The 18139-nt window shown below is 40.3% G+C and overlaps 1 protein-coding gene across 1 annotated transcript in view; it reads right to left on the reverse strand.

The window, feature by feature from the left end:
• The window catches only part of DSCAM (DS cell adhesion molecule), a 476303-nt gene that overhangs the window by 161985 nt on the left and 296179 nt on the right, over positions 1-18139 (reverse strand). The window contains exons 6-9 of the mRNA XM_087758597.1: positions 17441-17716; positions 14633-14929; positions 13540-13815; positions 361-639 (exon numbers count right to left, since the gene is read on the reverse strand). Of these exons, the coding sequence (XP_087614723.1) occupies positions 361-639; positions 13540-13815; positions 14633-14929; positions 17441-17716 (1128 nt within the window). The remainder of the gene's footprint in view (positions 1-360; positions 640-13539; positions 13816-14632; positions 14930-17440; positions 17717-18139) is intronic.

Below are 18139 nucleotides of genomic sequence, written 5' to 3' on the forward strand. Positions count from 1 at the left end.
GTGGATCTAAATCAAAAATGGAGATAATCAGACTAAAACAATAACAGAGAGGAATTTGATACCATTTCAAATGCTTGATCCCAATGAATGAGCTTGTGTCTCACAAAATTTTCCAGTCAGTCAGTCCTGTGGCTCCCCCATCCACCCTGTGCACTCCAGTGTTGTTGATTAATTTCAAGACTTTTAGATAGAAAAACTCATATTCGTTTCTGTGCTTCATTGCTCTGTGTGTTCTCTGTTATGAAGAGAGGGATTACCATATTTTCCTCTTTTTTGTACTTCCCATCAAACAGATGCCATTACAAAATACTGATGAATTCTGCTTAATTGGTGCCCTTCAAACTAATTACATCTACTTACCTCTCACAATTAATTGGCTTTGGTGCTCCACAGCTGCTGCATCATTTCTAGCTATACAGGTATAATTCCCATTGTGCATCAGCGAAAGATTAGAAATCCTTAAGGAGCTGGTGAAGTCGATGTTGTCAATTGTCACCCCGAGGCTAGCTGGGATCGGCCTGCCATCCTTCTGCCAGGTGATTGTAATGGGCAAATCCCCGGAGACCACCACGCAGGGAATGAAGACCCGCTGCCCGATGGAGAACCGCGGGAACTCAAAAGGCTGAATAAAAGGTGGAACTGAAACAGAAGAGGAAAGAGGAGCTATTGCAGTTACAGTTTCATTACTGAGAATAACATAATGGAACAGATGTGCTGTACTGAATATGTAAAATCAACACCTTCGACAGCCATAGAGCGTTGTTTAGCTAAAAAAAAAATCACACCTTTTGCAAATACCTTTTTTTTCTTGACTACCCAATGCATAAGCAGAGATCACAAGCAGTGAAATCCCTGGCTTCTAGAGACACCAGGCACCACTGGCAGATTCCTGCAAGAGTATTGAGCACCTCTTCAAGAAATCACACTGCCATCTCGTGACTGACCAGGACTTTCAGCAGCGGGATTGCCTGGACAGTCCAGGAAGAGCTCAGCAGCTTTCAGGATCTGGTGCGAGAGCCTTGCTCAGGGTCACAGAATAAACCTGGAAGAGGCTCCAGCTGTGCCTCTGGGACGTGATGAAAGGGAGTGTAAGCTTCTCTAACTACTCCTGGCACTTAATTCTTAGTGTTTCAAGTCACAATTCTCAATAAGATTGGGTAGAGGTATGAAGTGAAAGGCATATACAGTACTTGTAGGAGAGCAAATTAAGCTAAAACTGATTTCTAAACAGAGGGCCAGTACAAGGCATAAACTCTCAAGGTGGTGTATAATTCCTGCTAAGCATATTTTGCTTGGAAAATCTTTTTTTCTTTCTTTTCTTTTTTTACTTATTATTCTGTGGCTGAACCAAAAACCATGAAAGAAATGCTCTTATTTTCTATCATAGAGAAGAATTCCACTACTTAGAAAACATTTTGTTTTCAGGTATTTTTAATAAAAACAAAGGAAACAGTGGCTTGGATTCAATAAACAAAGCAGGAATTAATGGGGGTGCCTCACTTTCTCCGGGTTGTCATTGGAACATTTACTAACAATTTGGTAAATTGCGAATCAAACACCTATTCAGATGAAGGAACTGCCATCTTCTCCCCTTCTCAGGGGAGCACTCTAACAGCCAGGGCATTGATCTCAGACAGGTTTCTATCAATCACTCCAGAAAAGACTATAAAACCAACTTTGCAAGCAGTACTCAAATACTCATTTATCAAAAGAGAAGGCTCCTAGAGGTTATGTACCTTAGACATAGGAGTGCATTTTCCTATTCTTGCCTGAGAGATTACTTATATATACTCTCTAGTACATTTGAACATTTTAAACAGGGAAGATTGAACGATACTCAAAGCAGAACACTTATACTGCTGTATATTTGCTAGCTTCAGAAGAAAATGGAGCTGATGGTTTTATCTAATTGTATTTCTTTTGTCCTTTCTCCCTTTAGCAAATCTAAGGCTGTGTTTTCCCCAGAATTGAAGCAGGAAAGAAGCAGAAAAACTCTTCAAAGTGGTTGCGATGTATACCAGCCCATTGACTTCCCCAGCAGCATATTTGCCAGTGTCCTATTTCTGGGATGCAGGGATAAGTATTTGTGACCATTACTATGGTAGTTCAATGCATTTCTTTTGCTCATTGCATATGTTGGCTGCTCTTCCATCAGGAGAAAGAAAGTTTATCATTAAGGACGTGATACTGAACCCCCAAAGGGCAAAGGTGTCGTTCAAAGGCATGTTCAAATGCTTGTGTATATGCATATCACAGTGCACAAATCAGATATTAACTCCACTGTTTCTGGCATAGCCGTGATGCCATTTGATGAGGAGAAGTTATGACGGTGAGCAGCTGCTACAGAGAGGTAACACCAGGCACAGGGTACCACAACTCATCCTTACAGGCTTTCCCTGCCTTCTTCAAAGAGCAGCTTGCTGTCTGCGGTTGTGAGAAGTGCCACTGCAATCAAATTTTCTCACACATTGTAATGTCTTTTCCTGACTGCCGTCTCTCAAATCGCTAAAACCTGTCCTGTTGCATTTTGAAAATCTGGTAGATCAAGCATACAGAAAAAAGAAACTCAGTATAAATTATTGTGTTTATTTGAACTTTGGGCACTGGCAATTAACTGCTTTTTCACTTGGGGACCCAGTGTCAAAAAGTGAGGCAAAATGTCTGCCTGCCACTTCTAATTACCTGAGCGCAGCTAGCGCATTCACATGAGAGATTTCAGATTCTTCATACATCAGCAGAAAAAGGCCAAATTTCTCTTAGCATTTATTGACAAGCAGTTTGTAATATAAGTGGGAATGAGAAATTTTTAGAATGAGACTGTCAAAAGGTTTTGACATAACCTTTCCCCTTGATGAGTGCAAATATCTGCTAAATGCCAAGTTCCTCCCTTACTGTGTTGGCTAACACATTTCTGCTCAAACCCTTCTCTTAGTCTCAGGCATCATTACTGAAAAATAAGCTAAAATTCACAACAGGATGGCAAATTGCTTCTGTATTTTCTGCTGAGTGTGTAACAAATTTGAACCAATCTTTCATGGACAAAATGATATCAAAAGTCAGACAACATATTGCTCAAGGATTATTATGTGCATCTTCACTCTCCATCTCCCTGATGAAGAAAACAGGGAGCAAGATCATTAGGTCACATTGAAGTATTTTTCAGAAAATATTGATTTGCAAGGCTGCATTTACCAGCTCTAAAATTTAAGTAGCAGCCTGCAGAGCATTTCAGAAATTGGCTAAAATATTTATAGACAGTACATTTTCCCTCTGCTCAGGTTTTTAAGATAGAGAGGAAACCAACATTTATTTCTGCTTCATAAAGTATAATGTATATTCAACCTGCAGCATCTTGCAGTCCTGACAAGGAGCTTATTTTAAAAACCAGTGTGTAATTTAAAATCAGTACTAAAAAAAAGTAAATAGTCTAGTGATAACTTTGAAGTATTGAAGAATGTTTTTCAGCTACAGTATTTACCAGTTTGGGCTGATAAATGCAGTTCCTAGCAATCTAACATAGCAGATAAATTTTCTTCCTTATAGTTTGAAGAAGGAAAAAACCGTAAAAAATCACTTATTAAAAACAGAATAAAGCATACCTGAAGTCAGGCAAATAATTTCTGAAATACAAATGTTGCCATCTCTCTGTTTCTCTAACTACATCTATCTCTGCAGTAAAAAGTTGATGTATATTCCTGACAGAAGAAAATATCAAGCTTGATTATCCAGCACGTGGGTTATTTTTTTGTAAACTAAAGCTGTATCATTGTCAAACAGCACAAAAAAAAAAAAAAACAACACAAAAGAGGAATGTATACTACTTTAACTCTGAGAGAGAAAAGTTACAGTACAACAGACGGATTTAAAATGTATTTAAAATACTTCAAGGTGTGTTGAAGTATTTTCCCTCCCTATACGTAGCTTTAGTTTGACCATACTTCAGAGCTTGTATTTGATTTTTTTGTTAAATTATGCTGTTTTATATATAAGATGTTATACATTAACTACATGGAGAGAGGGCTGTATGTGGATGTGTGCTTGTGTACGTGGAAGGGATATTTCTTCCTGTACCTGCAACAGGCAAAGAGTGAAAAATCTCAGCTTCATGCAATGAAGCACAATATCTTGGGAATCCTTTATTGATGAGTGCTTGAATTAAGTGTCTATGTAAGAAGAGGAGCATGGGCCAGCCTCATTAGTGCTAATGCAGGAAGATTTAAATTATGTTTTTGTGCCCTAGCAAGGTCTTCTGTACCTCTGGGAGATTACTGTAAAGGAGGGCAAGGAGGGCTTCCATGCTGCTCTCCATTAGCAGAGGAACATCCTTAATTTCTTGCCCTCCGTTCCATGGGAGTTATGTTGGAAGAAACTGCTGAGGTGATTCACTAAAACAGAGTATCCTGCAGATAGCCTGTCTCCTGCAGCAGCCTTGTGAACATGGTGTTCCTCTCCTGTGGCTCTGCATAGTAAAATGAAAGTCATCCACTGCTTTATCATTAGAAATGGTTCCCTAATGGATTTCCTTGCAAGAACACTGTTGCAGGAGCCATGCCTACAATATAAAATACCTTTTGCAATGTATACTCACAACACAGGTCCATTGACTGATGCAAAGTAATAACCACAAAACTACATAGCCTCTTAAGGCAGCTGTGTGACCCTAGACTTCATGCACTGGGAGTGCAAAAGCCAAAACTGTCTTGTCTCTGCACAAACCCTAGCCACAGCCTAGTAATTTGTAAGTTTTCTCAGCCATCGATTGTTTCTCCTAAACAGCTCCATCCCTTGTGGATGATGGTCTGAGCAATTGCATACAGTCGCTGAAGCAGTGGATTCTTCTGCTTCTTTCTTTTATGTACTGAGCCTTATCATTAGGGCATGTTATTCATCGAACTACAGCATTTACTGAGCCGAGCCTCATACCCTACTCCCTTGTTGCGTGCTAATGTATCCTGTCTTGAAAAGAGGGAATGCCATTATATTCTTTGGGCCTTTCTAAGTGTATGCATTAGGAAAAAAAAAAAAGGAAACAAACTAATCCCTGTAATGACTCTGTTATTGCACATTTCCCTCTACTTGTACGTTCATTAGTTACCAAAATTAAGCCAGCATTCAAACATCTTCAAAATCTTACCACAACAAGCTGTGGTATTTATCGGGAGCTGTCGCTGAGTGTGGCAGAGCAAATGCTGTGGTGTTTTTTTCCCAGGGGAGCTGATGAGAGAGGCTTCATCCTTCATCTTAGTCCCCACTCCCGTTTCCTGCAACGCAACACTGGTAGCTCACAGGCTCCCTGATGTTGTTCTGAGAGCTCCTCCAAAATAAGAGAGGATGTAAAATGTTGTGTAGAAACCAAGAGTGCTTTTATGTCATGTCTCATCCATCTATCAAACCACCTCCTTTCAGCCTCCATTGTGAGGGAAAAATGCAGGCCCTTATCATATGAAGCACCCTGCAAACCTAGGATGGTGGGAAGCTCAGTTCCCTGCCCAAGGGGATGCATTTGCTGTTTACTTTTTAAAAGAGAAAACCTTCTTGATTTGAAGATAAGATAGCAGCTGCAAGATTGTATTAACACAACAGGCAGTTACCTTTATTGTTAAATTGCTGCCTGATAAAAAGCCTCACTTGTAGGCTAGGTATCTGGAGACACTTACTAGTTATTTTTATTATGGTTTTGGAACCTGGTCCAGAACTATTGCCCTTGTTTAGCCCCTACATGATCTAAAGTGATCTTTGTCCTCAAGTAACACCATGAAAATTTGAAACCAACTAAATCACTAGAGCCAAAGGTTCCAGATTTAGATGAGAGGACTTTAATGGAATGATCTCTGCCTCTGAAAAATCATTCCTATGAGTGGTTTGATTTCACACTAGCTTCCCTTTCACCTTTATCCCAGGACTGTACCTAAGCAGCTGATTTTATATCACCCTTCTGTTTCCAGAGGGTTGATACTGTCTTTTTTTTGATACACATTGATTTGAAATTAGGCCAGCATACTCCAGACCTGCACTATCATATACACACACAGTCTCGCTTTCTATATATACGTACTACATGTACTTACACACGCACTGCTAATAGCTCACACTAACTTGATGCAGTAAAGTGCTTAAAATTTTAAGAGCAATTTTAACAAATATATAAGAAAGTATTTCAAATATAATTGACAAAATATGTACAAAAAAGAGCAAGAACTTGCCTTCTTCTAAACCCAAAGTAAATAAAGCTGCATTGTAAGACAGAGAAGAGGGCTAGCTTTTGATAAACCTAAGCATAATATACAGATACTCTTGAACTCCTCTAGCTGAGGCTCTTACTCAAGTATTAAGGTTCATTTTATATTGTTCACATAATTCATAAATAAACACATCCATACACCAGCTTAAATTGTGTTTGAAAGATATAAGGCTGTGCAGAAAACCAGTGAGTTTTATTTCAGATTTAAGTGAAGAGTTTTATATTTTTACATATTAATTCCTCATCGTGAAGACTAGGATAGTAATGAAACAACTTTAACATACATTTTTGGATGACCATTTTCTGCAGTGTCAGAAGTGAAGTCATAAGGAGTATAGTATATTAGAAGTGTACTGCTATAAAATAAGACATTTAACTACAGCATCCACGTGACACTTGTGAGCTTTTAAACAATATAAGTCAGCTATTTTAATGCAAGGCTAACCTTGAGTTGTTGAATGGCAAAAAATTTACACAGACCTGTCAAGTCTCACATATTGAATACCAGACTCTTTTAGTCTTTTCTTCAGGTGCTTCTATGGGTTAGATGCTGGGGTTCTCATATGGGAGGTATCACTATCAAAGTGCATGTTCCCTTAAATCAGACTACTGCCACTGCTTGCTCCCTGTAACAAGTCCCTGTGCCCATTACATGACCTGAGAATGACTGTTACATGGATTTTTGCAGGATCTTTTGCACAACTGGACATTCTCATCCATTCTCACTGCATGGCCCTTGCATGATTCGTGCATGTGACAACTCCAGTGGCTTTGAGAGATCTGAATATTTCTTCCTGAGTAAGTTGCAACAAGCTTGGATGGATTCAAAAAGGTACTGGATAGGAGAGTGAAAGAAAGGCAGAAAGTGATATAATGAAAGAATTATCTGAAGGATGTCAAGACCAGAAGGTTTTTTTGACTCAAATTATTGTCAATGTTCAGTCAGTAAGACAGATAAGAAGTTACGTCTTAGATAAGTGCATGAAACTCAACTCACACTTGCCATAATCCACACCACAAACCGAAGCATAAACAGATCAGCAGATTGTTTGATGACAGCATGCACCGTGGTCCCAAGAACCCTTGAAAGATTTCCCCTGATGTTTTTTTCCCTTTTGTGCCTGCATATTTTTCACTATCTAAACCAGCCCTCCCTGAACTGATCTGCAATGCAAATCCACCAGTAACATTTTATATATTGGAAAAAGCTAGATACTTCCCAGGAAAGATGAGGAGAATCTATTCAAATAGTTGCAACGAAGTTATTTAGATATAGCCCCTGTTTGGTTTGCTTATTTTCTAAAAAGAAACAGGCTGGTACAATTCTTTTACGTGGTTCAGAACAGGTGAAGTGCTATCACTTTGGCATAAAGTGATGAGAAGCCTTCTAAATGAATGAGATATATAAGTTCTACAAGATCAGAAACAGGCCTTTTGAACACCACACTTTCTATTTTAATGATGCTACACCCTTCCCTCTCAGGGGCTTCTTTTTCAATTAATTTCTGTCAGAGAAGTGTGAATAGCAGCAGGCTGTTTACATGAGAAGTGTGTCCCATGAGACTGATGAAAAGAAAATCATCACTTACTACTGATGGCTTTTACTGTAGCTCAGAAAACTATTACTATAAATTACATAATAAAAAAAAATTAGATAATGACTCATTCCTGTTTTTAAAATGCTTTGAGATCTACTAAAATGCTATAGAAGAGATGCTATTATTATTATTTAACCATCTTGCCACTTGAAGGGTTGTTTTTCAACGGAAATATGAAACTTACAGATGGGGTGGGTAATATAACCTCTTTCTTTGTTTGCTAACACTTCTCATTGTAAGACTATGTTCGTTTGCTTGCAGTCTGACTTTTGTTTGGATAGTATTTTTCCAGGCCAGGTGTCTGCCTCAGGCTGAGTCATTTCAGCTGGAAAGTTTCAGCTACAACTGCTTGGCCATTTCCAAGAATAAGCTGGAAGGGTGGAAAAACAGGGATGCAGTGTATATTGATCCTACCACAAAAGCAAAAAAAAAAAAAAAAAAAAAAGGCATTGTGACAATCTGAGAAGTCCCACCTGCCCCATGGTTAGCAGCATGGATTTCAAGTTCAGCAGGTGATGGCACTAGCATCAGATATTCTTGCTGTCCCTATGAAAAGTCATCACAAGGGTTCCCAAATTTTGCAGTCTGAGCAAAACCAAGTAATTAAACAGACAAAACCCCCACAGTTATCACATCCTTAGAAGACATTTTTCCAGTGACTAACAGCTAAGAGCTCCCAGGGTTTGAGCAGCACTGAACACATCCTAGCACTACCTTCAGTGGCTGAGTCAGTTCCAGCCACGTGGGGCAGGTGCAGTTTGGTGGGATGTCAGAAATCAAAGCAGAGACATTTGTCTCTCTAGTGCTCATACAGCTGCCCATGCTGGGCCCAGGAAGCATGAAAAAAGTTATTTCAATGAAGAGAGAAAGAAAGGAGATGTGGGGCCAAGGGACCAGAGTGGAGAACCAGCCTGCATTTCTGAGCATGTAGATAGAAGCAGCAAGCAATGAAGCAGAAACTCAAAGCAGTGTCCAGGACAACAAAATCCAATTATAGTAATGGATTTAGGGGCAGTGGGGACAAGTCAGATGTTGGGAGCAGGCTTGCGGTGGGATTGCAGAGGTAATGGGGGTTGGTAAAGTGGAGTTGGGAAACTAGCTGGGGATGTGAGACTGGGACAAGGAAGCAGTGGGGTGAGGTACAGCATTGACAGTGAATGAAGATCCATGTGAAGGGGAGACAGACTGAAACCCAGTGGAGAGGGAGAAGTAAAGACTGGCAGAAAGAGAAGATTGTATCTGGAGGCTGGGAGGAAGGTTGGGAGCTCTCAAAGGGAAGACTAGTTTTGAGTCATGAGAACAAGGCGCTGAGGAAATGAGGACTGAGATGGGTAAGACGTGGAGGACAAACTAGTTTTGGAACCCAGAGCAGAAGAGCCAGGACTTGGGCAAGGATGAGCTGGAGAAGACTGAGGAGGACAAGTCATACTGAGGAGGAATGAACGCAAAACTCTACATCTTTTACAGAATATTCTTCTCCTTAGGATGACTGACTGCAACAGTCCTCTGCCATCGGCAGATGTATATGAACCCCACTGGCAACCCACTAGAGCTGGGCCAAATACAGAGTAAGAAACTGGTGCTGCTAAGAATAATTCTGTTCTTGGCAAGGACCTATGCAGTATCCTTAGCAAGGCTAATCTCAATGATTACTTCTGAGGATGTCAGTAACTACTGTTTCCACTTTGCAGGAGCAGGAGGAAAGGGGGTCCAGTTTACTTTACCAAAAAGCTAAAAAGAAAATTGCATTTAACACAGGCCAAAGCAAAACACATTGAAAGGGTATTATTACAGTTGCAAAGGCAAGTGGTCAACAGGTATAAAATACCAGAAATTAAGTACGTAAGTACAGTTGTAGTCTCCCCCCGTTAGGTATGCATTACAGGGTGGGTAGTTTTCATGGCTTTTTGTCAGAACTCAGAACTGGCCAATTTGTTTGTCTAAATATAAAAAAATATTGCCAAGATGGCTTGATTTCCAAAAAGCTCTGTTAGGACTCAGGCACGGTTCCAACAGAGCTATGTCTGCCAAGCAGAGACCTGCATATTTTCCTGCCAGCTTATCCACTCAGCTCCCAGAAAACAGCTTATGGGGCTGCTAGCTTCCAAGATCCAGATTTTGGGACAGAGACAAGGGACAGGCAAAGGATGGTGGGGGGGTGGCATGCCACATCTCTGTGGGACAGAGTTATTTGGAGTCTGCAGAACTCTGGGGTAGGTGGTTATGCAGACAAGGGCACCAGTTATTCCTAAAAAATGGGACAGCTAATTTCATGTGGTGTCTAATTGATTGTTCTGATCAGCAATGCAAAGAAGTAGCTGGCCTAAGGCTGAATAGCACATAAGTGCCCAGGTCCCAAGCTTTTGGCTTCCTGACAGCCTGCCAGGTGGGAGGCTGCACAGCAAGGCTCTGTAAGCCCCACTCTTGGGTTCTCTGGCAGCCAGGATTTAATTTTGAAGTTATTGTCAAGTAACTTTCTGTTCTTCTGCCTGAGATCTTACAGTGACTTCCAAAGAACGTCCGCAAGATTTTCCTTTCATTTGGATGTTTGTAAATCTCAAAATACTCTACAGAATGGGCAGCCCTCTTGTATTTAATTACATGCTCATGCTGTTGCATATCTTTATTTGGATGCTGCTTTTAGCAAATCCTCATTCAAGACAGAATGAGGATGCTTCATGTACTGGAGAGTTTGGAAAGTGGGCAGTAAATGGGATAGAGGACTGCAGACAAGAAAAGCCAGTTGTATGCATAATGCAGATAAATGCTGCCCTGTAGAGCCAAATTCTATATTCACCTTTGCCACAGATCTCTCAGATAATGCTAATTAAATGACTTAAATCTGTCTTTCCCAGGGGGTTGCTAAGCTGGGTGATGTAACTGATCTGACAAAGGAAAAGGAACTCTCAGAAACAACTTCATTTCCATGGGAGCAGAGCTTTGAACATATAAATGCTATAAAACAGCAGGTGAACTGGAAAAATCAAGCTGTAGGATTCTGAAATTGAACATGAAAAAATTTGTGCATACTTTTAAGTTCAGTCTGTGCCTCAGTTGCCATTTGCCAAAGTGCTCCTGATCATCCAGGTGGGTTTTGAAAATGAACGCATTGTTTCTAAAACACTTTGATACCACAGAGATTATCATCTCAGAAAAGCTCATGAGGAAATTGATAATTATGTCTTCAGAACAGAACATGAAGGAAACAAAATACCAAGTAACAGCTCATTAAGTATCATCTATTCCGAATCACCCTTCAGATGACTGGTTTGAGGTCACCCAGGAAGCTTGTAGCAGAAATGAGAACAAGCCAAAGGACCCATGATGTTGAAGATGGGCTATAATTCTCCCTGTGTTTCTCTGGAGAATAAATAAGAACACTGATGGTATGAGAAGCTGAACTATAAATAAGGACATTTAGGCACTAATATTAACCCCCCTTATAATGTCATATTTCAGAGTACTTTAAGCCTCTAGTATGCAAGCTGGGCCATATCTCATATTTCTCAGAATCACACATAAGTGCCTGAAAACTCATCACATTAACTTTGGAATCTATAAAATGGAAAGACAGCAAAAACATTAATATTTTGAAACAACAGGCCACTTTTGACTCTCTGCTAATGTGTTAGATAAAATCACCATGTAGTTACAGAAGAAAACAATACATAGCCATCTAAAAAACCACTGTGGCAATGCTGACCTCCAGCTACAACAGCAGAGCCTTGATAACTGTTCAGGTCTGACATATAAAGCTCACCTTTGACATTTTGGGCTTAGCTTAGGAGGACAGGATATTAACCTTTTTTTAAATAACAATGTCTTGTCAAGGCCAGGGCATGCTGAAGTACCTAGGGCACTTTGTAGCCAACTTTGGCAACTCCAGATCAATAGGTATGAGCCACACTGACACATCTGCTTTGCATGTGCCAAGGATCACTTTTCACACTGCAACTTGCACTGCTCCGATGCATCTGCCTTATGGAGCACATGCAGGATGAGGCCGTATCACAGGTGCAGGGCAGCTCAGCCCACTGACGCTCTTCAAATATCCTACATGTTTATGCAAGTTATTGAGAGTACATGCAGTCACTGTTTGAGATTTCTGACCAGCCAATGACCCTGGCAGCTGAATATCCAGAAATAGAGTAGAACACCTTCAAGGAAGTCAAATCACTGATAAAAGCTACAGTTCAATCAAAATTGATAGAGCTGGCAATCTGCTTTCCGGGGGAGGAATTGTCAAGTTTGAAATTGTAACTTAATGGAAAAAAAAAAAACCCAAACCAGTATTGCACCTGAGGTTCCAGCTAGCATGATCTAAATTCCTAAGCTGTAAGGATAGACTGCTGGATTTTTTTTTGTCTGGCTACATTCATTTTGATACTCATTTGAAGAACAGTATCATTTAAGAAGCAGCATTGCCCATCAGATTTACCATGGTGAACTGTTAGCGCAGCAGCAACACAACTACTAATTTGGCATTCAGTTCCTAAACTGCATCAATAGATCCAAGATATTACTGTAATGTCAAGCAACATACCACATACATGAAAAGAAATAGTGACATTAGCTTTTCTGTCACAGGGTGTGACCAGTGCCCCTGATGGGCTCAGGTGTATGAGATGTCATGCCTTTCAGAGTCCAAATTGCTAGTGGCTTAAAGCTAATCCTCTAACCTCTTGAAATAATTAGCAATTACATCACTCCAGACTGAAAACAAGGAAGGGTTAAACAAACAGAACAGAAAGGAGTTAAAAGATCAGATGTTTGTAACAAACTCATTTTCCCTTAGTGTTCTCTGTATCATATCTGAGAACAGATATGGAAATCAACCTTCCTTTCCTCCCCCCCCCCCCCCCCCAGGGTTTCTAAGGAAACCCAGGAAAGGTTTCTAAGGACTTCAGGAACAGTGAAATTACTTCCATTCTTCCTACAGGTTCACATGAAGTGCACTATTTAGTGGCCCCAGTGCTCAAAACTAGGTGCTACTGCAATCAGGTTTTGTGACTTTTGTGTCCTTGTGAATAGGTCTTAACATTGCCAATATCAGGTCAGAACACAATGCTAAAAAATTCCTATTCTCATCTATTGCCAAAGTCTTTCAGGTCCATCTGAACATCCTTGGTTGAGACTATTTGAATAGATTAAGCATCCTATTAGATTTTTAAGTCATATTTACTTACAGTGCTACCTTTCTAAGCATCAAGAACACCCAGAAAAGCACACTAATAAGAGGGAAGAAAGGTTAATGCTTTCAGTTCCTGTCTCTGCTTATTGGCAGAAACACATACATTAAAATTCTCATCTTATTTTTTAAAAGCTGGAAAGTCACTGGCTAATGAAAATGTGAACCTTGTCATCCAGCAGAGAAACAGTCACCAGTAAAAGTCAGGTGACAAAACATTAATCTACCACCTTAGTTGTTGTAGTGAAAACTGCTCATAGAAAGCTTGCTTCTGCAAGGCTTCCACTTAGAAAGCAAAACTTTGCTAGTTGAATGAAGGAGGTTAAAAGTCAAGAGAACAAGACACAGTGACTGATTAGCATTTATGTCACCATTAAAAATAAACACAAATCTGGATTAACCTTCTTAAGGGCTCATTATCTAACTGCGAGCACAATCCTATGTATGCAATTCTGTGTTTCTATAAAAGACACAGCCATTAGCTTGGCTCTAGTTTTCCGAGTTGACCTCACCTTTTACTGTCACGTGCACACTCTGACTGGTGGACAGCTGGGGTTGAACGAGGACATTGCATGTGTATTCGCCCTCATCTACTTCCTTCTGCACATCTGAAAGCTTCAGTGTCCCGTTGTTCTCAAATGCCACTTGGCGATGGTTAAATGGTAGCAGGTTAGAGTTCTTGTACCACTTGATGGAGTAATATGGGTAGCCTATCACACGACAGTGGATGTAGGTGTCCCGTCCAGCTATTGCTGTGATGTTCTTCATTGGTCGAATGCTTGCTGGCCCTAGAAAGGTAAAAAGAAACTCTTGAAAACAATTTAAAGGCACCTTTGCTTGAGGAAACATGCATATAATTTTTCTGAATATACAAATATTAATGACATTTACAGATGCGGCTGACACAATTCTTAGCATTTGACAGTTTTTGCTTTTAAGAGCTACTTAAGCAGTTTCCCTAATCTTTATATGCTCTAGTTTTTCCTCACCCTGCAGCATACATGCTAATTATGTGAGGGTATATGTTTGCATTTTCCAACACTTCCCTGATAAAATCTTTGTTGCATTACAAATTAAAAGGCTGAGGATGATTTAATTAATGTGAAATACTAAAACTGATACAAAGCTAGAATCCTGTTACACAAGAGAACACTGACAAAGTTAGCCTTTTTTTTTTTTTTGATGTATATAAAGTATAATACTATGAGGATGGGTATTATGCCATGTAGAGCTAGAAATGCAAGCTTAAGTACTCTATATATGAATAATTACAATGAATGATGGACAAGTAAAGGAGTAAAGGAAAAGAAAAAAAACCATGCACAGCAGGAGTAAAGTAAAGAAACTATGAGCTAATAGAGATGAGTATAGGAAAAATAGAATATAGAACACAAGCCAAAGGGTTCTTCCAACATTTAACCATACCATACACTTTCTAGGTGGGGCTGGAGAGGCAAGGTGGGAAAAGAGAGGGGGGAAGAAAAGGAGAGGAAAAACAGTAAGTTGGTTTTGGCATTCCAAGACTCATTTAATCACATGCAACAATCATCTTCTCCACTACAATGAGTTATGTGTGTTTTTTTGAGGAGCTGATTTGACAAGCACCTCTTACGTTTATTCGAGCCTGGTACAGGACGACTCCAGCAGAGTTGTTGGCAGTACAGCGATAAACTCCACCATCTCGGACCTGAGTGTTAGAGATATTCAGGTAACTGACCACGTTGCCTTCGGAGGTGATAATCTGGCTGATACGATGACTGCCATCCTTCACAATGGGATCTTCATCCAGTGTCCAAGTGATTGTAGGCAGAGGAGTCCCCTTCACGTTACACATAAGGGAGACTGGCTCTCCTGGACTCACCACTTTCTCACTGAAGGCAGAAATTATTTTGGGAGTTCCATCTGCCAAGGGAAAGAAAAGCAGGAGAACAGTACTTACATGGTGTAAAACTTGTTCCCTCTATCCTGGAGACTATCACATGAGCCAAGATCTTTTTTAGAAGCGATGCAAACAATTGTGTTCCAGGATGTAAATGTAACTATTGAGAGAGGGAAACAAATTTTGGTAGTAGAGTACTTAAATAATCCTTTGCTTACTGCAGGTTTCTTTTTCATCTTCTAAGAAAGCTGGTACTGACTCTGCTGAAGAAAAAGCACTTGAATAGATGGACCAGGGCTCTGCACAGCCATATGAACTGACAGGTTCTTGCGGAAAAGTGTTAAAGCCATACACAGTTCATCACAGAAGACACTCAGCAAAGCCTCAACACATTCAGAATTTTTCTGTTCCTGGTAGATTTCAGCTCCTTGGAAAGCTAAGGATGAATCCTGTTGGCAAGAGCCAGGCATAACTTGCATAGGCTAATTTCACACAGCTTTGCCAATGCAGTTTAGTCCTGACCCACAATACCCCATTTAGAAAAGTATTAAATTAAGCTTTTCTGAATACAGATTGCCAGTAACAGCAGTGATGCCAATTTCTTTCTGTGGTCATTTTATGCTACAGATAAATATTCCTCTGAAATTAGAGCATTCAAATGCTTTCTCTTGTGATCTGTGTCACAATTTACTCAGCCTCTACCAGGCAAGTGAATAAAGAGAATGGATGGAGACAGAAACTTTGAGATTGTAAGTACGAAGCAGGATTAAAAAACCACCTATCCACAGAGTTCGGCTGGGTAACATTTAGGAGTGCCAACAATCTGCTATTAGTTAGGAAGTGTTTTCTGAGATCATGCAATGCATGTTTGTTCTCCTTTGAAAATCATACTTTCAAAGTTGTATCTAGAAGGAATTTCAGTGCAATTGAGAGCAAAAGACCACACACCAAGGGCAGTATGCAGAACACAGGAAGCAATCCAGTCCAATGTTTGGACAACAGTGCTGTAGGCTACGGTCTGGTTTTAAAGAACCAAGTGGCTAAGTAACCTGTAGTGTTCCTACAGCATTTGCGCCTGCAAGAAACAGAAGGAAAAGGCACCTCATTACCTAGAGAGGGGCCAAAGACACTTGAAAACTCACCTTGTACATGAAGCTCTTTAAGGACAACTCCTTTCAGTGTTGCACAGTACAGAGGGCATCAGGACAGGACTGACAAGTCTCAGGATCTGTGTGATGCACTATTTGTTTGTGCACACTATATACAGCCTCTTCATGTACACTCTGCTATGTGTTACCCATATGTTTGGGAGGCTTAAACTATGGTGACTCCACTGGAAATGACAGTTCTTACATTGCAATTTCAGTGCAACCTTACCCAGGAAACTGAGGGAACTGGTATGATGTATGCAAGACTCCCCACAAAACATGCTGAGTCATAGCAGAATTAAAAACAGGGCTGCAAAATTCCCTCGCTTGCCCCATAGTCAAAAACATAAGTCACTGCCACTCTCAGGCTGCTGTAAGACCTCAGCATCCCTGGAGGAGCATTCGATTCGATTTCATAATTTTCTCCTCTTCCCCCCTCTCCCTTTCATTTCTGTCCCGTTGGTTGTGTGACAGAGTTCCAATTTATTTATTTATTTTTATCTCTGACTTTCTTCCTTTCCTGTGCTGTGTGTTAGATACTGTCATCCCTCAGAAAAGAAAACAACAGCAATGAAAAAATGCTTTTTTTATCCTGAAAGAAAGTTGACACAGGACCAATAAAATGTGAGTGAGCACACTATGTACCTCTGCTGCCACCCCTCCTCTTTTTTTTAATTCAAGTGACAGGCTTTTTTTGGAGATGAAAGCAGACATTATTTTCCCAGTGAGACCTGAGTGTCTTTGAAATCTTTCCTGCTGTTGCTCTCTGATAACCTGCACTCTCTCGACATCATGATAGATTATCAATATGCTTTTTAGGCTTTCTTAGTCACGGGAGATGGTTGCCGAGGTAACTCTGTCCAGGCAGGTAATCTCTTCTTTTTCTATAAAGACTCTAAAAATAGCGTCCATGCCACGACTGCACTACAGCCTCATTAGTGAACTGGCTCTGTACAAATTGATTACTTTCCTCACTTGATTATCATGTGGAACATTGTGTCAGTTAGTTAAGATGATGTCCAAGCTTTCAGCCAATACACCCAACCAGAAAAGACATGCCCAGAAGAAGATATTTGGAGTTGAATAGAGACCTCTTCTCTCACAGCCTGCTGAAAGCTAATGTCAAAAATCAGCACCGCCACCATCACCCACCCTCCCAAGAAAAAAAAGAGATTGAAAGGACTGCTCAGGAGGGATTTTGGTTTTCAAATGAATTTTTTCATTCCATTAGTTTTTGCTCAGAGTGGGGCACAATAAACCCCACTGACAGTTCCTGAGTACCCTCTTTTCCTGTCTGGGGTCCACTATGCCTCACTTTACAACAATGACACCAAAGATGACATATACATTATGGACACCAGAATAGCTAAACAGGTAGTGACTGACCTTCTAGTACCACCTGAACATAGTCTTGAGCAGACATCTTGTCCTTGCGCACAAAGCACTGGTAAGCTCCACCATCACTCTTGGCCATGCCATCCATAATAAGGTTCTCCCGGTTGACGCCAGTGATCCGGACGTTGTTACCAGGGTTGATGACTTCACCATTACGATACCAGGAGAGCTCCTGGTCCTCAGTTCCCGTCACACTGCAGGACAAGGACACTTGACTACCAACACTGCTTTTTACTTTCCGCGGGCTAATCGTGGCTTTTAGTGGTTCTGAAGATTTAAATCAAAATAAGGGAGGGGGAAATAGAGAACATTAAGTATGCACGTGCATTTATGTGCAAGTAACAAATTAATTCTCAATTAAGGAGGACAATAAAAAATACAGCCATACCCTTCTGAAAAAAAAAAAAACAACAAACCACAAACAAAAACCAGATGACTGTGTTTGCTCTAAACAAGCATTTTGGCCACCAACATCCATGACACAAAACATAGATCTATAGGCATAACCTACTTAACATGTGATATAATCCTCTAGACCATGCCTAAATGAACAGTAGGAACAGATCTACTGAGCTGGTGCTGAGGGCCTAACAATGACACTAGACATGTTTTGGGAGGGTAGGACATTACTTCAGATTAGTTCAGTGTGCACATTTGAACCAATGAATTAAGTGCATTCCTGAAACCCAT

Source organism: Nipponia nippon, unplaced genomic scaffold (genome assembly GCF_047370975.1).
Source record: "Nipponia nippon isolate SJK-2023a ecotype South Korea unplaced genomic scaffold, ASM4737097v1 scaffold_2, whole genome shotgun sequence".
Classification (NCBI taxonomy): Eukaryota; Metazoa; Chordata; class Aves; order Pelecaniformes; family Threskiornithidae; genus Nipponia; species Nipponia nippon.